The 26,999-nt window shown below is 51.3% G+C and overlaps 1 protein-coding gene across 1 annotated transcript; it reads left to right on the forward strand.

Moving 5' to 3' along the window:
- Positions 1-273: 273 nt before the first annotated feature.
- LOC122381088 (isocitrate dehydrogenase [NADP], mitochondrial-like) lies at positions 274-26,999 on the forward strand. Its single transcript, XM_043364861.1, has 9 exons — positions 274-490; positions 13,739-13,854; positions 16,533-16,677; positions 20,717-20,916; positions 22,809-22,946; positions 25,127-25,230; positions 25,459-25,616; positions 26,025-26,229; positions 26,584-26,999. Exons 1-9 carry the CDS (start codon positions 391-393, stop codon positions 26,756-26,758), a joined length of 1,341 nt encoding a protein of 446 aa, XP_043220796.1. The 5' UTR covers positions 274-390; the 3' UTR covers positions 26,759-26,999.

Raw genomic sequence — 26,999 nt, forward strand, 5'->3', positions numbered from 1 at the left:
GTGTGTCAACCTGCTTTTCATTGGTCTAGTTTTTCGGTATCTAAAACTACTCTGCGCCAGAGCGTAGAAACTCAACGCTTATCAGTATAGCAATGATTCTTCTTGTGTCACTGTAAAGTGCAATATATATGAATAAAATGTACACAAAACACGAAAAAAACGGCACAAACAGGAATAGTTAGGGAAACAGTAAACAAAAATAAAAGTATAAGCAAGTAAACTTGTTCTACTAGTTTACGTAGAAATGCCGTCCAATCAGAGACCGGCATTACCGGCTCCACATGGAGCCACGCCCCCTCTCCAGCGCGCCGGGTTCGCGCGGGCCGTGTCTGTTTTTGAGGCTGGGGTCGGCGCCAGTTCGGACGGTCACACAAATATTGGATCTGGAAGATGGCTGGAGTGCTTACTAAGGTTTCGCGCTGCGCCGTTGGCGTTCTTGGCCAGCAAGCGAAGTTTGCGGCCCCCGTCAGCGTTGCTTCTCGGCGCAATTGTAAGTACCTAATACTGATACCCCTAATAAGCCTGCGATTTATCGCTACGTGACCTTGAATAACATAGGTGACGATTGTTAGGTGACAAGTGTCAAAATCTGCTTTGCTTTCGTTTTTATCAAAATGCTGCTATTTTATGTGTGTTTGTGTGTGTGCTAAATCTAGCCTTTTTTGTTCATTCTGGCATGATTCACACCGCCCCCAATAGGTCAACCCTAGAGAAAAAACCATTAGCAATGGTCTAATGGTCTAATGGTCTATATGGAAATTGAAACCCTAATGGTCTAATGGTCTAATGGTTTGTAGTGGTCTAATGGTCTGATGGACAGATGGGCTAATGGTCTAATGGTCTGATGGTCTAATGGTCTGATGGTCTAATGGGCTAGTGGTCTAATGGTTTCTTATGGCCTAATGGTTTCTTATGGTCTAATGGTTTCTTATGGTATGATCACCATACCACAAGAAACCATTAGACCATAAGAAACCATTAGGCCATAAGAAACCATTAGACATGTTTTCTGATAGTCAATGGGTTACCAATGGTCTCAATGGTAACAATGGTTTCTGGTGGTATCTTGTTAAAACATTCTTATGGTGCAAATCCGATCTATTAACATTGGCATTCCACATGGTAATACATGACATACCTAACAGTCCCCAGCATTCATTGTTCTCTGCCATGTTCGGTCCCATGTATGTACAGGCACGGATCTTTTTCAGCCGTGTATATTTTCACATTTGGAGCCTTGTCTTTTTTCCAATGAAGGTCTAGGAATTTTGTTCCGGGATTTTTTTTTTCAATGTATGCTCCGCCTGTGTCTTCTGCCCCTCGCTTCATCATCTGTGTCCGTAGTTAACCTGTAACAAAAGTGCACCTTTACATGGTTGTCTTACTTACCAATTGTTAGTTGAGCTTTACATTTTTTTGCTTTTTTACACTTTTGATTATTTGATCATAAGTTGAAATTTTTTATTTTCTATAAAAAGGAGAACTGGTAAATGCACAGGGTGGCTCACGTAAAACACCTGATTTGAAACTTGAATAACTTCCTTCAGTCTTAATTAAATTGGAAGATATTTTCACACAATGTAGGTACATATGTTTGGGATTATATTCATCCAATTTTCAGACAAATCCACTCACTTTCAGCTCAGCTGTGCATCTCAACGTGACCCCATCGTTTTCAGTAACTTTCTTGAGGCGCTCGTGGTATGCCAGCGTATATTCCCTGCGCATCTTGACGGTGATCCCTGCAAAGGCGGCGATCCAACCCGACCTTACAAGTTACAACTCCAGAATGCTCGCCGACCACGTCACGTACACCTTCGAGTTCATAAACCCCTATATTAAAAAAATCACATGGGGTGAGGTCGGACTTTACTTAACCTGCCTTGGTTATACCCTGGTTACCGCGCTTGCCCAATCTGCTTTGCCGAATCTGCCCTGCCCCAGCCCATCGCGCACGGCCGACCTCACCCCGCGTGACTTTTTCATGTAGGGGTTTGTGGAGTCGAAGGTATACGTGACGTGGTCAGCGAACATTCTGGAGTTGTAAGGTCGGGCTAGAGCCGCCTTCCCAGGGATCACCGTCGATCAGATGCACAACTGCACGGAAGCCGCGCTGGCATTCCACGAGCGCCTCGAGAAAGTTACTGAAAACGATGGGGTCACGTCAAGATGCACAACTGAGCTGAAAGTGAATGGATTTGTTTGAAAATTGGATGAACAATCCCAAACAAGCACCTACATTGCGTGAAAATAGCTTCAATTTGAAAGCCTCACGTGAATTTTCATACGGCCTGTAACAAATGCACTATGTACCTATATTAGGTCATTAAACATTACTTACTTCTCAGTTCTAATGGCAATTTTTTGGGGGTGAGCCTTTGCTTCGTCTCACACCCTTGAATCCTGTTCCAAGGTGTGCAGGTGACTGACCGGTCTGCTCTTCCCCCTCCTCTCGGTTCTCGTGGCGCTTCCTCTCCTGCTGGCGGTGGGTCTCTCGGGTCTCTCTACGACGCTCACGGCGACGCTCAGCGTTCCGCAACGCTTCGGTCTCGCGCCGCGTCTGCGCTAGCCGTTTACGGCGACGGCGCTGGGCAACGGCCCGCACGGCGAGGCATCTCCAAACGTTCTCACGCACACACGCACATAATTAATAACACTTATGGCGGTAAAAAACAGCGGAATCTTTCTCGGGTAACACACTGTTTCACCGATAACCTATCATATAAAGCAGCACAGAAGGACGCGAATTGTAAACAAAAATTTCACAAGCGGCAAATAAAGCTGAAAAGATTTGCCCATTGTTGCTATTCATTCTTTATTATTCCTTAAGCATCCTCGGAATTAGGCCTGGTTCCTCTGAATCAGGTGATTTATTGGTGAGTTACTGACAATGATGTTTCATGATCTCCCAGGCAGGAAAACCGCAAAGTTACCGCAAAACGCGGAATGCGGCATTCGAATAACCGTAAAAAAATAATGCAGAAAATGCTTCTAAAATACTTATAGGTCAATAATAGGTCAATGATATAATAGGCTAGTTATATCATAAAATACTAATAGGTCAAAGGTCAGGTCACCAGAGGTCATCAGAAGATCAAATTTTGCCATTTCTTAACAAATTTTGACAAACCGGAGCAGAACTCGGGAGCCAATAAAGCCTGCAACGCCGCAGGAAAACGCATTCGATAGCTCTTTTCGAGTAGGTAGTAAAGTAATATTGGCTCTTTTAACCCTCGCCCGTAAACGGCGATCTGCCACCTTCGCCCATGCAGGGGGGGGTTGGTGCGACCCCCCCCTTGGCGTTTGAAAACGGAGCGTCGTAGAGCTTAGCGGAAAAGACCAACGGATTGCTCTCGCCGAGATCTCGCGATTGGTGGTATATTTTTTGGTCCTAGGTCAACATTTGACCTACTTTTGACCGGTCAAAGGTCAAATTTTCGGAAAAATAGACTTTTTTCAACTTTCCGCGGCGATTGCGGCAAAAACGGTGGGAGATATCGACTTGAAAACTTCACTATCGTGTTCCTTGATCAATTCCCTATCGTTTGGTATGTATTTCGTTTCCCTAGCTCTAAAAATGGCGCGTTGGGAGCGCCGGAAGTCGGCAAGGTCACAGTCGGCGGAAGAAATTCGAAAAATCAAAAATTAAATTTTTGAAATCTGATTGTATTTTTGGATTTGGGAGGTCTATTTGCTCCCTATAGAAGCTAATATTGCTGCATATTCTCATTGAGGTGACAAGAATTAGCAAAATAGTGGTTCGGGCGCTTTTCAAAAATAGTACCGGACGCTGTTCCTCTTGTGACGTCATAGCTCCGTGACCTGACCTGACCCGGTCAAGTTTCTTATACCATATGATAGCCAATACTTGCCCCAACATGCATGGGAAGTTTCATCACGATCCATCAACCGATGTCCGTACCACCGGCAGGAAACCTCGGGCGTTGGCACTCAGTTTGTGAAAATCCGGCTGGAGGCTGTTCCCTTTGTGACGTCATAACTCCGTGACCTGACATGACCCGGTCAAATTTTTTTATCAAAAGATGCGCAAGGTTTGCCCCATAAGGTACCCAAAATTTGGCGGCGCTGCGCGCCGCCGTTTTTGCACTATTTCCGAAAAACCTCAGGGGGGGGTTGCACCAACCCCCCCCTACATGGGCGAGGGTTAACCCACGAGCCGCTACAGGGGGGGGGGGGGGGGGAATAAAGTTGCCTCGTATGTTTTGTGTGATATCCTCTATATTCAAAGGATGTCATTTGGTCCGTTATATTCAGTCTAATATATCGGATATATCGTAAGAAAATTCACCTAAAATTGGACTTTTGACGTCACTGTTACGTCATTTCAAATGGTATCCACACCAAATTTGGACACAACCTCGGCTAGCTATTCAGGAATATATGTGCAAACTTCTGAGTATATCGACAAGGCTTTGCTTCTCTATCTCTTCACGTTACGATGATATTGCCGCAGAAACAGGGCAACTATATGCTTCCTCCCCCCTCCCCCCATTGCCCGGCGGGTGGGCGGTGGCGCAGAGGCCCATCAGCCGCCGGGTTAACCCTTTTTCTGGAATGTGTCCTCAGCTCTGAACTAAATGAAGTCTCCAGAGGGCAAAAATTATAAAATAGCTATCTTTATGAAAAATGTGTACTTTCATAACTTTTCTCTGAAACTCTGAAAGTTTCAAAGCGATCGTTCAGACCGCTGTCGATGCAGCACTCCTTACATAATAAAGCACAGTTAGTGTTTAACAACATATTCAAGATCAATAAAAAGCCATTACAGGACCATTAAAAACCATTAGAACACCATTAGACCATCACAATTTTGAAACCATCATAAATGAAAAGATGCCATCAGAACACCAACAGAAACCATAAGAATACCTGTTTGGAGCCCAAAATCAAAACTATTGAAAACCATTAGGAAACCATTAGACCACCAAGTATACCATTTGAAACCATTAGCGACCATCAGAAACCATAACAATACCATTAGAGACCATTAGACCATTAGACCATCAGATCAAATTCCATTAGAAACCATCAAACACCATTGGAGACCATTAGAAACCATTAGGACACCATTAGAGACCATAAGAGTACCATCAAATTCCATTAGAAACCATCAAGCACCATTGGAGACCATTAGAAACCATTAGAGACCATTAGAGCACCATCAATTTCCATTAGAAAACCATCAGAAACCATTAGACCATTAGACCATCAGATCAAATTCCATTAGAAACCATCAAACACCATTGGAGACCATTAGAAACCATTAGGACACCATTAGAGACCATTAGAGCACCATCAATTTCCATTAGAAAACCATCAGACACCATTAGAATACCATTAGAGACCATCAAAAACCATTAGAGACCATTCAAGACCATTAGAAACCATTAGAAAATCCTAATGGTTTCTAATGGTCTTTTCTCTAGGGAAGCTCCCCATGGTTTTAGGAGGGGTGAGGCGAGTGAGGACGCTCACGGTGTTGTTTCCAGCTTCGCATATTCCAAGGCCATTTATGCATATTCGACCGAAATCATGTCCATATTGTGATGCTCATTGCTCTGTGGTGGTGGCGGTGCAGATGAAGTGAGAGCTGTTTTCACAGGGCTCGGCTCGTGCACGGAGGTTCAGTTCATCGCCACGTCACGGACTCCTTTCAGCAGGAAATCTTACCTTATCGTACTTCCGATAACGTCCTTTGTTCCGTCAGTATTTTTCCATGAACGTGGGACGGATATGGCGCGAAGATGCACGAAACTCTCGAAGGCCAAGGGCGTCCCTGTACTATTCAACCTTTCGCCGGCTGGTGGAAAATTTGATGGATATCTGAGGCTATGGCCTGAGGCTATCTGAGGATCTGAGGCCAAAAGTTGTGCCGAATTCCCTCCCAGAACTCCAGAGGTACTAATGTGGCCGATACGTATCGTTAAACGCCCCTGAGGTATGTCGCGGTTCTGTGGCTCTGCCTGTGCCATAAGAGGTAAACACGCCCCCCCCCCCTCTCCACGTCCCGCGCCTCCCGGCCGGACGCCCGGTCACGTGTCAGTCCGAGGCACGCGTGTGAGTGGCCTGTGTTATCGTTCGGTCGGCGTCCAGCGCAGGTCGACACACCGGCGCGGGGCGGGCGCGTCATCCGCGACCAGCCAAGGTGACCGGGGACGCGCCCCGCCCCCTCCCCGCCCTGCCCCGCCCTCCGCGCAGACGCGCCTCCGTGTCTCTGACGTCAGAGGTCGACCAGCCTCGCCAAAACGGCGGAATTATGACGACCTCCCTGTCACGGCGGTCGTCGCCTCCGAGCGGTCGAAGGAGATGGGACCTGATAGGTGCTCTCTCATAGCCGGCGGGCTGGAATGAAGGCAGCAGCGAATCTGAACCCCCTCCCGACCCTGCTAAGTCTGGTGTCCAGAACAACACATCACTCCAAACTTTGCTCAACACACCCTCGAAAACAAGAGAGACGCCCCAGAAAATGCTCAAAACCTCTCAATCCAAATCGTGTGCTAAATTATTTGATCTTGAACGGAACGCAGCTACTGACTTTTGTCTACATACTCCATCCACTTTTGCTTTGTGGTATGTCGTTACAGAAGAAACTGTTTTCGCTATTGGCGCCCGTAGACCGTTGTTCTATACCTACCTACCCTGCGTAGACCGCTCTGCGGCAGCTGGTCGTCTGCCAGGGGGTGTCTATTTTATTTGTTTAAATTCCACCCCGATGTCACCCATAGGCGGCGGAACGGGGGGGGGGCACCGGGGCACCGTGCCCCCCCTTGAATTCTGCAAGGGGGCACCAATAGCAAGGTGCCCCCCCTTAAATTTGATGTATTAGTACCAGGGGCGGATTCGGGAAAACTCCAAGGGGAGGATCATGAATCGAAGTGGTGCCCCTACCTATACCCAAAATTAAAACCTCAACGGATTTCGGCCACTTAATTTTGGTGGTGCCCTATTTTCAGTTGTTTTATTTTCTTTATTTTTGGTTAGTCATGTGATGACTGGTGCCCCTGCTAGGCCGCTGGTGCCCCTGGAAAGACTGTGGTACCTACCTACCCTGCCCCCTGACAAGCCTACGGTGGGCCCTGACATGACTTAGGTGCCCATGGGCCGTGACAGGCCCGTGGTGCCCCTGACAGGCCTGTGGTGTCCTTGCTAGGCCTGTGGTGTCCCTGGGCCTTGGTAGGTCTGTGGTGCCCCTGGCGAGCCTGTGGTGCCCCTGTTAGAACGCAGGTGCCCTTGACAGCTTTGTGGTGCCCCTGACAATCCTAAAGTGCCAAGGACAGGCTTGTGGTGCCCTTGACAGGCCCATGGTGCCCTTGCGAGGCCGGTGGTTCCCCCTGCGAAGCCGATAGTGCCCCTGGCAGGCCTCTGGTGCCCCTGGCAGGTCTGTGGTGCCCCTGGAAGACCTGTAGTGCTTTTGCTAGGCCGATGGTGCTCCTGACAGGCCTGTGGTGCCACTGACAGGCCCGTGGTGCCCCTGCTAGGCCTGTGGTACCCCTGGCGGGCCTGTGGTGCTCCTGGCAGGCATGTGGTGACCCCAGGCCCTAAGTCATGACCCATGTGACCTCCCCCTGGGATTCGCCACTGATTAGTACTGCGATGGCTTCTTGGGAATTTGATACATGTAGGAAATATGGAATTATCAAACGACAATAAGGAAGAGACAAACACGTGGGTACTTGAGGATCAGCTTAAAGTTAACCACACATAGGGGGGTGAACTGCCATTTTCGTTTAGTAAAAAAAAAAAAAAAAATCGTGCCAGGGCTGTGACGAAAAATAAGTGGCCTAAATCCGATGAGAAAACAGGATTTGGGGGTACCCTAGGTTTGGCTCCTTGAGCTGGTGCCCCCCCTTGTCTCAAATCGTTCCGCCGCCTATGATGTCACCTCAGGATTTCTCCTCGCTGGCGTCGTTTATTTTCGGCCTCTGATATTTATATTATGCGCTGATCGTCGTCCTTGACGGAGGGAACGTGACTGTAAAAAACATGGCTCAGCACTGCGCGACGGTCGAACTAAAACGTGACTGTCCCGTGTGACAGACACGTGAGGCCGCCTTCAGGTCCGGGCTGTTTGGATATGAGTGGAACGGTATAAATATGGTTGGTTTCGTGGATCCAGCGCTCGAGTCTGAAGGCGTCATTCTGTGAGTTCGGGAAACTGATCTGAAGCCGAGCGCCCAAGCAAACGGCTATCGTGCAATTCAGGGGTGGGATGCGCTCATTTCGTGATTGCGTGGATTTCTCGGGGCGCAATTTACAGAAGGATCAGGCAAAAATGCTGTGCTGAAACTCCAAAGTGGGGACTGTTCCTCCCAAATCCAATCTCCACGGCAGCTCGTTAGTCGTTTCTCCCCCGGCGGCTGAGTTCAGCCGGAGCCCCCACTTCTGCCGGACTGAGTCCGTGCCAACTGCAGGGCGCCCGGTGACCGTTTACGTTGGCGGCGGCTCCATCCGGCGACCGTGCTGGTCGGTGGACACCCCTCAGCACCCCTCTGAACCCGTCTGGACCCTTCGGCGCCCCTCTGCGACCCTTAGCACCCCTGTGCATCCCTGTCTTGGGACGGCGTCACGGCTGTCTCAGCTGGTAGGACCGTGTCCTGGAGGCCGCCCTGACGTGACAAACATCCACCCATCCCTGGTAGCCGCCCGGAGCTCCCCTGAGGTAGCTGCAGTTCCGCCCATTTCACACTTACCTCCCTATCCCGTCCGACCCCTGTCCGTCCCTCCCCCCCCCCCCGTCACCCATCCCCACATACCCCGTCATGGGTCTCCGGTCGCTCAGAATCCGGCTGATGCAATCGCCGTGTGCCTGCGTGCGTGCTCGCCGCTCGGGTCTCGGTTCCCTGCCGGGTCGCTCATGGCCTGGTGCTCGTGAAGGGACGACATTTTCCATTGGGCTGTGTTTGTTCCGTTTCGGGAAGGGTTTGGCGGCTGGTCACTGCTCCGTTTGCATGGATGGATGAATCCTGTCGGCAGTGGACAAAGTTTCGCGTGTCGCTCTCCAGTGGTCCTCACGACTGCGGCTGTGCCCGGCTTGGACGTTTCGATTCGAAGGAATCTATCATTTGAATTCTGGAACCGAAGGAACATTGTTTCAACTACGGAAAAGGTTCTGGTCACTGGTATTCCCGGACCTCTACAGGTGTTTCTATAACCCGGTTTACATAGCATATTTGACGAGGCTCTAGCTCGTTAATTTGGCCATAATTTCGATGCAGTGGTCTTCAAATATTTCAAGAGGGGATCATTTTGTAAATTGTTCAGCACCATTGGCATCTTTTGCAACATCACAGACGGAGATATAAGCTTGCAACAAACCCTATGTAAACGCGTCTTATGTGCTCTCAGTCAAGGGTAATAACCGTCAACCCTAATCCTCGGTCGGACACAATATTCAATAAGTATTTAACCTCCTCCGGCCCCCAACTAGCACAGGCGCGAATTTCCAGCGAGTGCAGGCTGCCGGGCTCCTGTTCACGGCTCTGGGTGACCGACGCTCCACCGGAGTGACACTCGCACATACACACATGGTTGGAACTCGTTTAAATAAACAGCGACCAGACGGGTGTGGCCCCGTGTGCTGATACGCTGTATCGGTATCGGGGGTTGCTGGCCGGCCGTCGGAGCGCGTGTGGGTCGGACACTACACTGCTACGATAAAGTTGTTGTTTATATTCTACAATTTTATTATTTTACCTCTACATGATGCATTTGAGAAATGGACCGTTTTCTCGGATTAGAATACTATTACTTAGGCACGTACCTATACTAAGGTCCATTATAATCCTTCTGCGGTTTTGTAGACGTGTAGGTTATTACCAGCTATAAAGCCTCGCTCATCGACCCACTTCATTCGACATATCGATAGGTAGTGTATCAATTATCATCCATTATTACAGGTGCTTTCCATTATTTGACTCAATCATACAACTAGCCAAAGTTGTCCGCCTGGCTCGCTGGTTACCGCAGGTGGGCTCGCGGTTCTCAGCGGGTCACAGCCGGCACGGTGCCCCCTGTGGTCCCACAGCTGCTGCCTGCTGGGTGTCAAAGGGGCGACACGATAGTTGACATCCGATCGATATTCGATACCGAAAGTGGTCGCGGTGGTGGCATTATGTGATGAGCTATCCGTAGTACCAAAAATGGCTATTGTGGTATTGTTAGGATGGGCTTGTACTGTAATTACCGTCAAAGGCAAATGACCAAAAGTGCTATACTTTTGGTCATAATGTATCGCATTATTGTACTCTGGCCATAAACGTTAGCCATAAACCATAAGTGACGTGGTCGCTCCCGGGTCATTACCGCTCTGTGCCTCGCTCTCTGGCCGGGTCTTGGCAGCTCCTGTTCTACCTGTCATGGGGACTTCATCAGCGGTCAGATGGACGGCCGATAACGAACGACCAACTGTCACCGCAGGGCGGGGCGGCTCGAAATCCACCTTGGTGAACGTTTTTGTGGCCGTTTTTGTGTAGCTTTTCTTAGCGACCTTTTTATACAATATACATGCAGTAGAAGAAGTTAACCTGTCTGGTGACTGGATAGTCTAGTCGCTCGTCTGAATTTCAAATAGCTTGGCATTGTTTGTAACATGAATGGTGGGCTGCACTGCAACCATTTTCAGGACAATTATGTCATTCAAGTCCCAGCCATCTGGAAACGCGCGGTTATAGTACCGATTCATAAGTCAGGAGACAGGACGCTGCCATCTAACTTCAGGCCCATCAGTGTTCTCAGTGTGATAGCAAAGCTCGCAGAGAAGGTCGTAAGTTTGCAGCTTGTCGAGTTCATGGCTGAAACTCAGTTTCTAACACCAACGCAATATGCCTACCGCCCAAAGCACTCGACTGAGGACGCTGTGGTAGACGTAGTGAGCGCCATAGCTGCCAACAGAGACAAGGGCCAAGTGACATGTCTGACATCTTGTGACCTCTCCAAGGCTTTTGACACTGTTGATCGTGAAAGACTGCTGCAAAAACTCAACTGGTACGGAATATCAGACCACTGGCTCCGAGATTATTTTAAGGACAGAACACAGGGTGTGCGGGGTAGCACCGAGCTGGCAACGGTCGATTTTGGCGTGATACAGGGTAGCACTCTGGGGCCCTGGCTCTTCAACACCCTCACGAATGACATGCCATGTCATCTGTCCGCCAACTGCAAGGTAGTATCGTATGCTGATGACACCGTCCTTATGCACAGCGCGCTCCCCACCGCGGACGGTCTTGCTGAGCTTCAGCGGAACGTAGAGGCTGATCTGGGAGCGGTGGCTGCATGGTTCCGGTGCAACGGACTGAAAGTCAACCCTGACAAAACAGAGATGACACTGGTGGGAACTACCTCGTCTGTCAAAAAAGTAACCAACTTCAACATCACCTTCGACGGTATCAGGTTGGAACGCACTGAACACATGAAGTTTCTCGGCGTCTTACTTGATCAGACTCTGTCGATGGAACGACAGACAGCCCGTGTCGTGCAGCGCGGGTATGGCACCCTCATCACGCTCAGGAAGCTGAGAGGCACGCTGCCTCCCTCCACCATGACAACGCTCATCCAAACCCTGGTCATGCCTCACGTCACCTACTGCCTGCCTGCGTGGGCCCCGCCCACGCATCAGCTACAACACCGCATCGAGAAGATGCTGAACTTCGCCATCCGCATAATCACCGGTAAAAAGAAAACCGATCACGTTTCAGCCGCTCGCAGACAACTGGGCTGGTTGAAATTTGCCGAAATAATCGAGCTCAGAGACTGTGCTTTAGTGCACAGACTTGTGCACTGCACCGACACTCCACAAGCCCTGAGATCGCTTGTGTGTGCCCGAGCGGATGTGTCCGAGCGGACCACTCGTTCGGCCACCGACGGTGTCCTACACGCACCGCGATGCAGGATGGAGGTCACACACAAGACCGTGCCAGTTCGTGCTTTACGGACATGGAACCGTCTGCCCAACGAGCAGCGACAAAACATCAACCCGACCACTTTCCGAGCCAGCGTAAGAGCAGCATACGAGAGCCAGTCATAGACGCGCTACCTATCATCCGTTTTTTTTTCTTTTTTTGTCTGTGATTTCTAGCCAAGCTGTGCCATGTGTGTACTTTTATATGATTTTATACGTTTTATCACACTCGCGTGGGCATACCTATTTTTATCTCATGTTCTCTGAAATCTGCTTCAACGACTGTGTGATATACGTGTCCTTTATGTACTTTGACACTGTGGCGGTAAAAGCCAACATTGTTGGATCCCACTAAGACATGCAATACAATACAATACAATACATTCACGTTACTTTAGAGCACATAAGCTGACCATTATGGCGCACTCACGCCAGAAACGCGTACCTACAACCTTCCCTCTTATCACCCCATTAAACGCTAAGCTTCACTGTGGGTGTGCGTCTGGCGTTGCAACGGCCGTTAGACGAAGTTTTACTTCCACGCAGCTGCCACCAAAATCCGCTTACGCTAGCTTCCGCCCGCGTACGGTAGCGTGGCGGTTCCACGTCGCTCGGGACTCGAGATATCGATCGGCGCCGGTCCCCTCCCCTGCCCTTAGCGTTCTCCCCTGCCGCTGCTCGCTCGCTGTTGCGCCACCGACGCAGACTGGCGGAGTTGCAGCGGACGCCGGCTGAGACGGACTGGACGGCCGGGTCGCCGCCCTCAAGACCCAAGGTCGCCACGCCGCCGCAGCCGGCCAGCGCCGTGTGTGTGTGGGGTGCGCCTGAACCTGACCTTGTGCCGGGCGATAGATGGGAGGGGCGGGGCAGGCGAGGGGGCGTGGCGGACGCTCAGCTTCACCCGCCGTAAGGAAGAGATGCATGTAAACCCTTTACCTGACCTTTATCTGTTGTTGTTACTTTCGAACGGGTCAATGCAATCTTTGTTACCTGTTCCAATTAATTGTAAACGTTTTGCAGCACTTCCGATAGCTCAAGCTAACAGAAACCGGTTAGCATGAAACCGGTCTGGATTTCTTTCTACAGACTAGCTGATATCTGTCTACCAGCTTTGGGCCTCTTGGACGCGTTGGACACTTGCAATGGTTTCCACGTTTCTCCAGCTACTTCTACTGGTTCCAGGAATCCAGGCGATCATTCCATATCATCTCATGCCACGTGGCAGGCCGGTAGAGGCACACACCCGGCTGTTTTTTTAAGGCGGCCCTTGTGGGCCTCGGTGCTACGTTTTCGTGTCGCACGTTTTTACGGCCGACAGTCGCGTCCTGCGGGTGTTTTTAGGCCTGGGGCGGGTGTTTGCGGTTTCGCCAGACGGCAGCGGAGTAATATGTCACTGTAGGAGAGGGAGGGGAGGGGTGAGTGGGAAGGGCAAAGGTCACCCCGGAACGAGGAAATACAGGGTGCGTAGAAACTCGACTCCCGTCGGTGTGCTTCTGATGTTGTTTTGATGTGTTCGGCAGCGAAACGCTTTGCTCTCCGCTAAATCGAAGCTAAGTGAATGATGAGCTATCCCTCAGCTATTATCGTCCAATGCTTCATTCTCCATTTTTCATCAGTTGCTCTGCTTGACAGACAGACCAATTGACATTACTCAACAGAGCTCTGGTGGCGGCGCCTGTCTTCAGTCACCACATCCACTCTGCCAGACGCCTCCGCCGCAGAACTTTGTGCAATCTTTGTAACCAGACCCAGCCGCCACTGCCCTCTACCCGCGTCTGTGACCCTCTCACTAACCGCTCGTCCCGCCTCTCTGTGCTCCAGATGCCTCCAAGAAGCGGATCGATGTCGTCAACCCGGTGGTGGAGCTGGACGGTGACGAGATGACCCGCATCATCTGGGAGAAGATCAAGGAGACGCTCATCTTCCCCTACCTCAACGTGAGTGGCATGGTTTCCCCACCTTGACGTGAGCGGTGTGGTAGTGAGACCCGTGAAAATCCAGCACAATGCTCCGGATGCAGTTGAGGCTGCTTTCGCCAACGCCAGCCTCAGTTAGCTCGTTCAATTATACCTAGTCCGCGAGCTCAAGATTAGTCGTCGATTAGAGGGTGTGTGAAGATTTTCTGGTTCTGCTGAGTGCTGAGTGCGAGCGAAGCTGAAATTCTAGTTTCAGTTTCGAAGCTCGAATCCGCACCCACGCCCCGTTCCAAGAGACCCGACTCCGCTCTCAGACTCGGCCAGGTTTAGCTGAGTCCGTTTATTTACCATCCCCGCCGGCCGCCTGTCTCTTCCAGTGAGTCAGCCGCGTCTGATGGAAGCACAACAAAAACCAGCACACCCCGAGGTCACTGACCTCGTGTCGTCTATCCCCAGCTCGCCAACAAAAGCCAGACAGGGGCCGCAGGGGGGGGGGGGTGACTGGCACGGCTTTATCAGAGATGGAGCAAAAAACGAGCCTCTGATAATCTACCGTTATCGATCTCTAGTAGTTATCGATCTTATTATCGATCGGAAGTTATCGGTAGATCGGTAGTTATCGATCTCTCAGTCTCCCTCTCTTGCCCCCTCTCTCTCTCTCTCTCTCTCTCTCTCTCTCTCTCTCTCTCTCTCTCTCTCTCTCTCTCTCTCTCTCTCTCTCTCGCTCTCGCTCTCGCTCTCGCTCTCGCTCTCGCTCTCGCTCTCGCTCTCTCTCTCTCGCTCTCTCTCTTTCCATCCCTCTCTCGCTCTCTCCCTTCCACCTGGCACCTTCCATCACCCCTCCTCTTTTTACCGCGTTGTGTAGACGGTGCAGCCTGACCTCGGACCCAGCACCAGAACGTGCTCTCCCCGCGTCTGGTCACCCTGTTGCTAGGTCCGTGATGAGGCCAGGTGTTGACGACGTTGGCAAATGGCAACCCAAACTGAAATATAGGTGTGAAAGAAAGCCAGGGGATAATACTGGTTCGGAGCAAGAACGGACGTCATGGTATTGTGTTCTCCATAGAAGCAGCTCCAAGGAGCTATGTCTATGAAACAGAGAGCCACTTCCAGCTGATTATCTTAGGTATAACAGCAGGATAGGGTCACCCGCTGTGGCTACAACAAAGCTGGGTCGACCCCCCAGTGTGGGGTCATCGCGATAATGTCATCAGTGCCTGGTCAAAGGCCCGACCGCCCGCTCGGGGCCGCTTGGGTCGATCGTTTTGTAGTGTCGCTCGCCGCTGGGGCCACGCTAAGCCTGGTCAGTCGGCGGAAAACCAGCTCACGTGCCGAGGTAGCGCGGTGGCTCCTCATTTGGAATTCAACGGTTAGCCTCGCCCGGGCCGGCCACGCGTTCACTCTTGGAGCAGTCCGACGATGAAAATACAGTCCAGTTTCGTGCCACCGCACGGTTGGAGCTAAACGATGAAGATTTGTTAAGTTATGATCATGGAGTAGACATTGGCGTTATGGGGAACTTTGTTCTGGGTTGTCGAGGGCGGAGCTTTCATATGATCCTGCATGCTCTAACCTCTGTTAAATTAGAGCGCTGTCGAGTTGTTGCTTGATTGCGCTCACCTTATGGTGGTTGTGAAACAGATTGCTTCCATTTACCAGAGAGTTGAGCTCGCAAGTTACCCCCTTCATGTCGTCCTTGGCTTAGATTGATCTGGGAAATGACTGTGATATCTGGATACAAATTGGTGTAAGGGTTCAGAGTTCAGAATTCATTAATTTAAACTATTGTATGATCAAATTGTTCTAAATAGTTATTATTAAAGCGAATATGATAGGTAATTAAGCATTTTTATTGTTCACAATAACTGCTTCCTTCCGTCTGCAACGAATGACCAAAATGTTATTTCACCTGTTGATAAGAAAGTCACCTTTGATCAATGATCATCAATGATTCCCTCGCCATTCATATTTACGGTCCCACCTAATATCCATTCCGCCTCAAACCATCATATCTATCCGATGCCGTCCCGTTCTATCTCACTCTGACGCCTATCCCATCTATGCGGGTCCCGGTGGTATCGTACTGTGGACTGCTCTGGTGGCACGTGACCCGCCGCCTCACCCCTGACCTTTGACCCGTGACCTTTGTTAGTTAGCGGCACGGACGAAACGTTTGACAGCGGCCGGTCCCTGGGGGCCGGATGTAAGCGGCACGAGAACAAATCACTTGTCGGATCTACACATTGTTAGTACTGGAAATACTTTGATCGTTTGGGGATTGACGCGACTTTGTCGTCTTTTGTTAGTGCAATGGCCAGTCTATAATTAAAAGTTAATGCTCTATAATCGGTAATCATCGTAATGGTAGGTTTTCGTATAAGCTAAAAGCTGTGTGTATTGGGGAGGACTTTGGTTCTACACTGGGACCCGTGATTCCTGGATTACTTCAGTAATCTCTGTCAGGTCGAGTGCCTCTAATACGACCTGACCTGTCGCGCCATGACCAGTGACCTCTTTATGACCTCTGTGTCCCCTATATGACCTCTGTGCTCCCTCTGTGACGGTCGAGTGTCTGTACTACGACCAGGGCCTGCCGTACCGTGACGGTGACCTCTGTGACCCCTCCGCCAGGTCGAGTGTCTGTACTACGACCTGGGCCTACCGCACCGTGACGGTGACCTCTGTGACCTTTTCACCAGGTCGAGTGTCTGTACTACGACCTGGGCCTGCCGTACCGGGACCAGACCGACGACCAGGTCACCATCGACGCCGCCCTGGCCATCAAGAAGCACAACGTGGGCATCAAGTGCGCCACCATCACCCCTGACGAGGAGCGCGTCGAGGGTAAGTGGCACTTCATCCTCCATCGGTGCTTTTTCCGCAGACTTCAGTATTTTGTCAGAAATCAGAGAGCCATTTCTGCGGTCTTCGTCGGTTTCGGGTGAAGCCGGAGGCCGTTTTGCTAACATTACGGCGCTGGTATGATAACTCGAGATTGCTCTGTCGCTTCACCGTAGTTTATGGATATCACACAAAGTGTCGGCTTCATCGTTCCCTATCCACGAGGCCGGTATCTCGGCCGGTGTTAGCACAGAGTCTCGCATATGACCGACCGGTATCAACGGCCACATGTTGGCTTCCCGCTGTGATAGTGTGCCCATCGCCCGCCGCGGGGAGGGGAGGGGAGAGGAGCGTGCGCCCTGCAGAGGGGGAGGGGGGCAGGTGTCTGACATTGCGGCCCCATACTGTATCGGGCGGGGGGGGGGGGGGGGGCGAGGGGTATTGCCGGTGCCGCCGACGGCTAGTATATGGGCGTGGAGCACGGGACTGGGAAGGGGGAGTAACGCAACTGTTTGTTTACATAGCGGAACATTCGCAACGGCTGGCCGTTTCAAAACGACCTGATGTTTTGGCAATCGCACTCATTTGAACAAGCTTTGAACAAATTGCAAGATCAGTGCCGAAATCAGTAACATCAAAATTGGATCTGGTCCGCTGCGTTTGAGGGCTGCCCCGCTGAAACTCGCTGGGACTGCCTGTGAGGCCGGCCGTGTTGCAGCTCCCAGCACAGTCAGCTGGCTCGCGATCGTGTCCAAAATGGCCTCCCCGTGCACTGCCTGCCCTGCGAGGCCCCTGCCGGGCCTGGGCGGCGACGGTTGGCCCTGTCAGCGGGCGCGGCGGTCGGCCGGCGGACCGGCGGGCGATGCGGGGAACACGAACTAATGTAACGGGTCGGCCTGCAGTGCTGGGTCGGGTCGGACATATTTGGCTGAGCTCTGCACGATACAGTATGTTCTATGCAATGTACGATGTGCTCAGCGGAACGTACAGTGTGCTCAGCGTTTTAGGAGACACGCTTACGCGGCACGGCTGCGGGTACTCAGTCAATGCTCATGTCTAAGCTGTGTATTGAGTGGGTTTGAGAAGGTTCGAGAATCTTTTAGAGCTTAGGGCCGTCGTCTATCCAGTCTGATCACAATCACGTTTCTTTTGCAGCTTTTTGCAAGTGCGGGTATTGTTGAAATTGATGACAGTGGCAACCGTGACTCCTAAAGGGCAGTGAGAGCGCTAACTTATCGGACGTCCTTTTGACTTCTGGCTGCTGAGAGTTGAGAGCGTGATTATTTTAGTTTCAGTTCATTAGACGAGCCTCACCAACGACTGAAGGTCGGTTGCTAATGGTGATCACTCCAAATCTGAGCCAGCAGTACGCGACGAGCTCATGCATTGCATGCCGCTCCGCGCTCGCCCAGACCGAGCCATTCCACCTGACCCCAGCTCTGTTCCTAAGCAGCAGTGAGCACCGAACGGGGCCGGTAGCGATGCACGGAGAGTCGCGTTGCTCGCGACACCGGCCTGTTGCCACCCGGTCGCCGCCGCCCGGCGCCCGGCGCGATCCTGTCCGCCGGCCATGGGCGCCGCGGTCACGTGCAGCAGACTGTCTGAGTGACGTCACGGCGGCTGCGCGCGCACCTGGGGGCTCGCGGGGGCCGGCGAGGGGCCCGGCCGGGCGCGATGAATTTGGGACTGACGCACGAACCCGGCGCTAATGTTACCGCCGCGTGAACTGAACCCGTCGGGACATCATGAGGCGAGGGAAAAGGCAGCGAGCGGCGGCCAGGATACCTGGCTGGCGTCCAGACGCCGAATCTGATGTAATTTTTTGCTGTCGGTTCGGGAGCGAGCGGTGGGGATGGAGGGCGTCGGTGACTGGTGGCGGTCGTCAGATGCAGATCGGGTTAGCCCGAGCTGGCCCCCGTCCAGAGTTATCGGTCTGAGGACGGAGACGGATGACCCGCGTCTCCAAATCCAAGTATGTATAGAGGAAAATTTGAGCTGGTGGAGATCCTAGCAGCGCAAGATGGTCGTTGGGGCCGTATATCCAGCTAGCGACGAATGGCGTTAGCGACGGTCGCCCGTTTCCTATAACCGGTGCTCTACCGCCTCTACTCATAAAATCAACAGCCTTTTCACTACCAAAAAAAAAGCCTTTTCACTACTATCGGACCGGTATGTCCCTATCTGACCAGTTATCTCCGCGGTACAGAGTGTGTATTGTTTGTTCGCCGTATGTAAGCCGTTATCCTGCATACCATGCCGTCGGGCTGTGGCAGAACTCGATTGTCGTCTGGTCGGAAAGGGGGTGCTAACCCTTGGCCATGAACCTGGGTTTGGCCGGGATAGAGGGCACAATGCGACTCGTAGTTAGACCGTGGAGAGGGCACTCGAGCGGGCCACTTCACTCTAAGGTGGGACAGTTGGCACGAAGGCGGGGCTCTCGATATGGGAAGGGGAGCGGTGAAGAGGCGGACGCCATAGCGGGGTGGTTATTTTTGGTTACTGTTACAAACGTGGCTATTATCGATTTACAACGCTGCTTTGCCGCGTGGTGTTGCTGATATGAGATCTGGCCAATCCAATGTAGACCGAAATAGGCATAAAGCGATTCACAAAATACAAGTCCATGAATATGCAACCGCTCGATTCGTAAGCTTAGTTCCGTGGTTTCGTCACTCGGTTCTATGGACTAGTCAAGCAGCTTAACCCGCGCCCCACTGGGGGGGGGCTATTTATAGCCCCCCTCCCGTTTTTCTGCAATAACTTCCAAACCGCTTGACGTATCGACGCCAAACTTTCAGTACCTTCGGCTGCATCAATTTGACACCTTGTGTCAAAATTTGAGCTTCGTACCTACCATAGGTCGGCCGGAAATGACGTCAGAGTGACGTCATGTTCGGCCGATTTCGACGCAAAACATTGAACCACGGCAATTGCTCCCAAGAGCTCAGTTTTTAAGCTAAATCCAATTTCTTTGCATGAAAGGACTCAGAATAGACTGCGCTATCAAACTGCTATCTCGAATTTTCGAAATTTTGAAAATTTCGAAAATTTGATATAATAAAATTCAAAATTTATATTTTTACATTTTTTCCAAAAAGTTTTTGTATTTTCGAAAAAACCGGAATATATGTGATAGAACGCATTATTATGACTAACTCTAGCAAGTTTAAGCTAAATATCTTCAAAAATGGCCAAGTTATACGCATTATTGCAAAAAATTCACAATTATTAATTTTTCAAATCAATTTTTCAGCACGTATTTGACATCGTACGCCAATATAAATAGCACCATCGTGTTCCTGAGCTCAAACTGCATCCAATAGACACCTTTTTTGTTGAAAAATTTTAACTTCAAAATTTGACCTTTTTTGACCTGAAAGTGACCTGACCTAAGCTAAATTTGACTCAAAATGACCTCGAATGACACAGACGACATCAAATTCGAAATTTTGGCCTAAATGGACCATAAAACATGTGTCACGTGACCGACGCATGATATAATATTTTCGTGACCTGTGATGACCTGACCTTGACCTGAAAATCAAAGTACAAGTTTGGTACCCTCAGGGTATCTAGAGCATCTGTTCACGAGTGTGTGAACCAAAAATGAGCCTGATCTGACTTGTAAGACGGCGGCCAGAGCCCAAAACGTGAACAAGCCAAAATGCTAATAACTTTTGCTTTGACCTGACCTGTGACGTCATGGGTGACATCGAGGTCAATGAAATTAGGTTTCGCTGGACAGTTTTTCCGGGGCTATCAGACGCCGTTTGAATTTTGACGATCGGCCCAGTAGTTTCGGAGTTAGGAGGGGGGGGGGGCTATGAATAGCCCCCCCCCCCCCCCAGTAGGGCGTGTTATACGCAGACCCCAGTGGGGCGCGGGTTAACTTGCTCGCCAGCTTTTTCTTTCATTCATGATCGTGTTTTCTCATCTTCTTTTGATTTCCATCGAAGCACAACAGGACATGGTCACCCTCACACTTCGCACCACCCGCCCAAATCCCACTGACCGTCCTCCCCTCCCTCCCGTCTGTCCGCAGAGTTCAAGCTGAAGAAGATGTGGCTGTCTCCGAACGGCACGATCCGTAACATCCTCGGCGGCACCGTGTTCCGCGAGCCCATCCTATGCAAGACGATCCCGCGCATCGTGCCCGGCTGGACAGACGCCATCGTCATCGGCCGCCACGCGCACGGCGACCAGTACAAGGCCACTGACATGGTGCTGCCCGGGCCCGGAAAGGTCAGTCCGGGTCACAGGGGGTCATGGCCATGGGTGGGTCATGAAGGAGTGTGTGTGGTGGGGGGGGGGGGGGGGGGCACATAGTACGTGGAAAAGTGTTTGGGGGTGACTGATTGGGTTGTTCGCTGACTGAAAATGAAGGAAAGTGGGTAAATTGGAGGGATATTGGCTAATTGTTGATTCAGTTTGTCCGATTCAGTGCTAAAAGAACCTACTCTTCAGAAATCTAAACTCGCGGTGCTCCTATGTCGATTGTTGGCGGCGATTCGACAGCTGACACAGCTTAAGTTTGCCCAACCTTGAAATAGTGTTTGATGGCAGGAAGCTCCTCAATCCTTTATTCCAAGTAACTACATATAACTTTCAATCCAACTTCACTCACCGGTCGAACTTTCTTCAAGAGATGGTGAACTTCCATGGTTCAGCTAGATACTTTGGCGATTGAAGCGCCTCAGCCAGCGCTCGACTCGAGCAATAGCACCGTCTATCCCATAACAACGCACTGGCCTCTTGCTCTCCCGACATTTGCCACTAACTTCCACCTGATAGGTAATTCACGAGGAAACTCGCGCTATTTAATTCCCCTTTTGTTGTGCTTCCCCTAGCAGCTTGCTGGCGTGCCTTTCCACGCTTCTCTGGCCAACTCATGTCTGCCTGGTCTGTGAGGCCCGTGTGGCCAAACAACTCCCATTCCGTGAAGGGTTCTGAGGGTTGTTTACATCCTTTTCCCTCGCTAACCCTGAACGGATGCGAAGTAGTGCTATTTTCACCCCAGTCTAGCTCCCACCGCCGCGGTCCGTCCGTTAGCCGGCGTCGCTCGCTGGTCGCGCGGCACGCGGCTGGCAGGGGCGCGGCCCGGCGCGGAATCTGTCGCATCAGGTGCGCGCCGCGCCCCATCGGGTGGATCGCCGGACCGGCGGGGGCAGGGACGCTCGTTAAAGCCGCTATGACCGCGATCCTAGGGCTGACACCCGGCGGGACGACGATGATGTGTGACACCGGACAGTTGGCACCCCGCCAGGAACTAAAGTGAACGGCCGGCTTCTATTTTATTGCAGTATTATTTTAGATGGTCCCCAGTGTGGCAACTCTCATGAGGACGCACAAATAAAGCCGAGGAGCTTTCATTGTGACCCCGACTCAATGCTGAGCTGAATTCTCCATGATCTGCCGTCTAGTTGCGGAATAGTTAATAAATTGCCATGAACTCTGTCCGATCAAGCGACGGTTTATGAACGTCTGATGCTGGTGTTTGGATTGCGCGGCTTGCGTCACAGCGCCGGACGGTCCCGTGTGCCCGTATTTGGGGTAACATGTGACCGAGGCGTGATGAACGACGGTGCGGAAACCTTCACCACGGCGGCCGAAAGGGTACCGGGAATCGGAGCGGGCTCGAATCGGCCGCAGGCGCGTCCAGATTCAGTCGTAAAGTGGGATATTTATTCTAGCTGTAATGCAAGTTGAATGAACTGATTTTTCGTGGTGAGTTAAAGTGAACTTGCTGAGCTGGCTCTGCATTAAATGCGATCTACCTGTTTTGACCTATTACCTATCTTTGTGTGACCTGTACCTGACCTGCTGCGACCTGTGCCTACCCATAAGGACCCGCTGTGACCTGCCGTGACCCATACCTGACCTGCTCTGATCCGCTCTGACCTGCTCTGACCTGCTGTGACCCGCTCTGACACCCGTCAGGTGGAGCTGGTATGGACGCCGAACGGTGGCAGTCCGGAGGCCACTGAAACCTCCTGTGACCTGTCCCTGACCTGCTGTGACCTGCTCTCTGACCCCCCTCAGGTGGAGCTGGTATGGACGCCGAACGGCGGCAGTCTGAAGGCCACCGAAACCTTCTGTGACCTGCTGTGACCTATCCCTGCTCTCTGTCCCTTCAGGTGGAGCTGGTGTGGACGCCGAACGGCGGCAGTCCGAAGGCCACCGAGGTGTTCACCTTCAAGGACGGCGGCGGCGTGGCCATGGCCATGTACAACACGGACGAGTCCATCCGCAGCTTCGCCCACTCCAGCTTCCAGGTGAGCCTACCCTCCTGAGCCTGACGCTGGTAGATTGACCGAGTCGCCGCTGGATTGACGGTCGGACAGCAGATAGAGCGAGGAGTGGTATGTCAGTGACCAGCAGAGACTGACTGTGTGGCGAGCCTGTCGCAGGATAATGACGGTTGAAGCAATATTTACGGATTCCTACTTACGTAGGTATTTTTCTTTGTTCTAGCTCTTTTATTTCAGACTTTCTATGGGATAAAAATCATCCTGCTTATCAAGCCCAAATCTCCGTCACAATCGCATCAACCCTTCTGCTTATTGGCATTCATATCTTCAACTCCAGCGGTAACCCAAACAGCCTAATCTTCCCAAATTACCCTATTCCCTCTGGGCGTCTCGGCGTCGCCATTTTTTTTCCGCGAGACGATCAATGCCCGACCACCGGCCGCCAACGTCCTGTGGTTCTGTGTATCGTCTCTGCTTAGTCAAGGACTGGCTGCGGTAGGGAGATAGCTTTTACAGATTCCTCCCCACTAGACTTAGTGCCAGACATGTTACTGGGTATCGTTATGGTATGTGAACGACAGATTGAGAGGGGGTAGGGGCAAGTCGATTGGACGTGCTTCGTATGAAATTAAATCCTAGTCGGCTCATGTGACTCGATATTGAAACGCGAGGAGCTATTACTGCTTGAAATTGGATCGTAAAATGACAGACGGCAAGACCTCGGGGCTTAAATGTAAAGCTACTGCTCAGAATCCAGAGCCCATCTAAGGCTGTCTGAATGCCTGTTGGCCCAATAATTTCTCTATGGATACTAGACGGCACAAGTCACGCTGCCGGTAAATCAGACAGCTGCTCTAGTGTCAATTTACCTGGAAGCCCAAGCCGTTCGCGGCCGTTCGCTGTTCTGGTGTAATGGATTGACACGGACGTTACATCAGTCGCTGCTCAGTGCTCGAGTTAGTACATATTAGTGTCATTGCCTGAATAACCATCATCCCATGGCGTTTACCGGTATTCTTTCTAGTTGAGGTTTATTTGCCATTGGGTTTACAGTGCAGGGATATTTCTATCTCGCACTCCTCTGAGATGCAGAGATAAGAATTTGCTATCTCTGCATCCCTCTGAGATGCAAAGATAAGGTCTCGAGGGTTCATAACGAAAAATCAAGAGTTCAAGTGATGATGGGTCAATAACCGAACGATATTTTTAATGGTTGTTTATGGATGAAACTTATGAAATAAGAACAAACTACTCTGAATCTATTTTTACATGGATGAATGCATTTAAATATATTATTTTCTTAATTAAGAATAAACCTCAACATAGAAAGATATAGGATTCCTCATGGCTCACTCGTGGAAGATCGGATATCTTTTCCTCGCGTGTTACAGAAAAACCTCGCTCCTTCGTCGCTCGGTTTTTCAGTAACCCGCTTGGAAAAGATATCCTTATCTTCCACTCGGAGCCATGAAGAATCCTCTATGTCTCGTCCCACTTAACGACTAACTATGTGCCTGACTACACACTTGTCCTCTCTTGAGTTAACGTTATCCTCGTATCTTTCTCGCGTTTCGTAATTCATGACACGTCACAACTACGCACCATGACCGATAAACAGCCACATTCTCGCGGCGCCGACGGGTAGTTCCGTCCAAAGTGACATGGTCAGCCTGCGCCGCCCAGCCGAGTCGACTGGCTGTTATTGCCCGCCCATGGTAAATGGCGGACATTCCCCGCTGACGTGTTGGTCGCTATGGCTCGACTGTGGCGACGGCAGCCGAGCCGGTAGCAGCAATGGGTTCCAGTTTGTCAAGGTCGTTTGGGTAGAGTGCCGAGCGGGATTTGTGGTGTGTGGGTTACTTGGTGTGTTGATAGGAGCGTTTTACGGCATTGAAGGTTGTGGTTGTTTTCCTGTAATGTTTGCGGCTGCCGTGACTGCTGAAAAGCCCGGATTTAGTTTATTGCACTAAAAGCTTGAGGGGTAGCCGAGTCCATCCTGGTCTTATTGCGAGTGTTGTTCTGGACGCCGCTAAAAAGACGACGCCTCATATCCAGGAAGTACTAGCTACAAGCGCTTCGTTCACGGGATCATGGGAGGGAGAAGAAGCTTTTGTACAGCTTCGCTCATGTCAACCAGTATTTACCGCGGTGTTAATAACACATTCTGACTGTTCGTAAACCATTTCCTTGCCTCTGTTATTCAGGTTGCGCTGCAGAAGAAGTGGCCGCTGTACATGTCGACCAAGAATACCATCATGAAGCGCTACGACGGCAGGTTCAAGGACATCTTCGAGGAGGTCTTCCAGAAGTGAGTCAGCGTGGCCGACACGGCCGTCCCTAGTCTCCTGATACTTTATCACTGAAACATTTAATCCAACGTTTCGGATCTAAAGGCGTATGTATTTGAACCGTTTTTTTCAACATTATCACATTCCACAGCGGAACACCTCCTTACTGTGTCCCCTACTCCATCTCAGCTGTACCCCATCTCTGTACCCACAAATCTGACCCCATTTACCGTCTCCACGTCCTGCAGGGACTACAAGGGCGACTTTGACAAGCTGGGCATCTGGTACGAGCACCGGCTCATTGACGACATGGTGGCGCAGATGCTCAAATCGGCCGGCGGCTTCGTCTGGGCTTGCAAAAACTACGACGGTGACGTCCAGTCCGACATCGTCGCGCAGGGATACGGTCAGTGGCTTAGATTTGTGGCTCGGCGAGGTTTGAGATAAGCGGAGAGTGTGGTGTGAAGTGTCTGACCAAGCGTAATGAATGAAAGATGGTAAATGATGCCCGTTTGTCTTTATGATCGTTATTTCGTATTGTAAACTGGTCTAATCCGTAATCCAATTTTAACTATATCTTCTGGCCATAGCTGTTGTGACTGTCCCAACTCCAAAGGCCTCTAGATCCGATGACTTAATTGACCTAACCTCTAACCTCTCCCTCCAGACTCTCTGGGTTTGATGACCTCCGTGACATGACCTGTGACCTCGCATCCTCTGGGTCTGGTGACCTCGATGACCTGACCTCTGGCCTCTCCCCGGAGGCTTCCTCGGTCTAATGACCTCAACGACCTGAATGACCTCTCTCCCGCAGGCTCCCTCGGCCTGATGACATCCGTGCTGATGTGTCCGGACGGTAAGACGATCGAGTCTGAGGCAGCACACGGCACCGTGACGCGGCACTACCGCGAGCACCAGAAGGGCAAGCCCACCTCCACCAACCCGATCGCGTCTATCTTCGCGTGGACGCGCGGTCTGGAGCACCGCGCCAAGCTCGACAACACGCCCGAACTGGCCAAGTGAGTGGCGGCTGAGGAGAGCCTGGGACGGACAGGGAGGTAGACTTTTGTAGGAGTGGAAGAGCTGCATTCAATTGATAGGGAACAGAAACGTCGCGGTCCCGAAATCTTACTTCGTTTTTTTATAGCTTGTGATGTTTTATCAGCTTTGAATGGCAAGAGGGATTGTGTTGCACTGATTTGTGACGTTGTATTTTTGTGTACCTACTATGATGACGGATATGACGTCGCTCAGCCTCCTCTTCTACCCTGACTCTCCAGTCAGCCTTCCGTACCGTCGGGCTAACTTACCGTCACTGCCCCCTCTCAGCAGGTTCTGCACAAGCTAACCACCCGCTCCTCCCCTGACCTCAGGTTCTGCACGACCCTGGAGCAGGCCTGTGTCGACACCGTCGACTCCGGCAAGATGACCAAGGACCTGGCCGGCTGCATCCACGGCATCAAGAACGTCAAGCCCGACATGTACCTGAACACAATGGACTTCCTGCAGGCAATTCAGGAGAACCTCGACAACAAGCTGGGCAAGTGAGAAGGCGCCGTCCGCTAGTTCCATAAGTGCTCACTGGGCGGCGCTGTTGTCGCCATCATCACAAATGTCCAAACTGCTGCCGCCGCGGTGCGTCGGGTCGCGGCCGTCTGAGACGGCCGGCGGGCGCTGCGGCGGACCGGGGCCGCGCTCTGACCGCGCGCCGGCCCGGCCCGGCCTCCTCGTGTACTGTGATCGTGTGTATGCCGCTAACAGGGCGGTCAAATATAGACAAAACACCGTG

The sequence above is a fragment of the Amphibalanus amphitrite genome, unplaced genomic scaffold (genome assembly GCF_019059575.1).
Source record: "Amphibalanus amphitrite isolate SeventyFive unplaced genomic scaffold, NRLGWU_Aamphi_draft 000113F_arrow, whole genome shotgun sequence".
NCBI classification, from domain to species: domain Eukaryota; kingdom Metazoa; phylum Arthropoda; class Thecostraca; order Balanomorpha; family Balanidae; genus Amphibalanus; species Amphibalanus amphitrite.

What these genes read in the sequence shown, in the direction of transcription:
- LOC122381088 (XM_043364861.1), top strand. Translation starts at nt 391, where the DNA reads ATGGCTGGAGTGCTTACTAAGGTTTCGCGCTGCGCCGTTGGCGTTCTT. An exon ending in TCATCTTCCCCTACCTCAAC is followed by an intron (nt 13,855 to 16,532) that starts GTGAGTGGCATG and finishes CCTTTTCACCAG; the next exon opens with GTCGAGTGTCTGTACTACGA. An exon ending in TGACGAGGAGCGCGTCGAGG is followed by an intron (nt 16,678 to 20,716) that starts GTAAGTGGCACT and finishes GTCTGTCCGCAG; the next exon opens with AGTTCAAGCTGAAGAAGATG.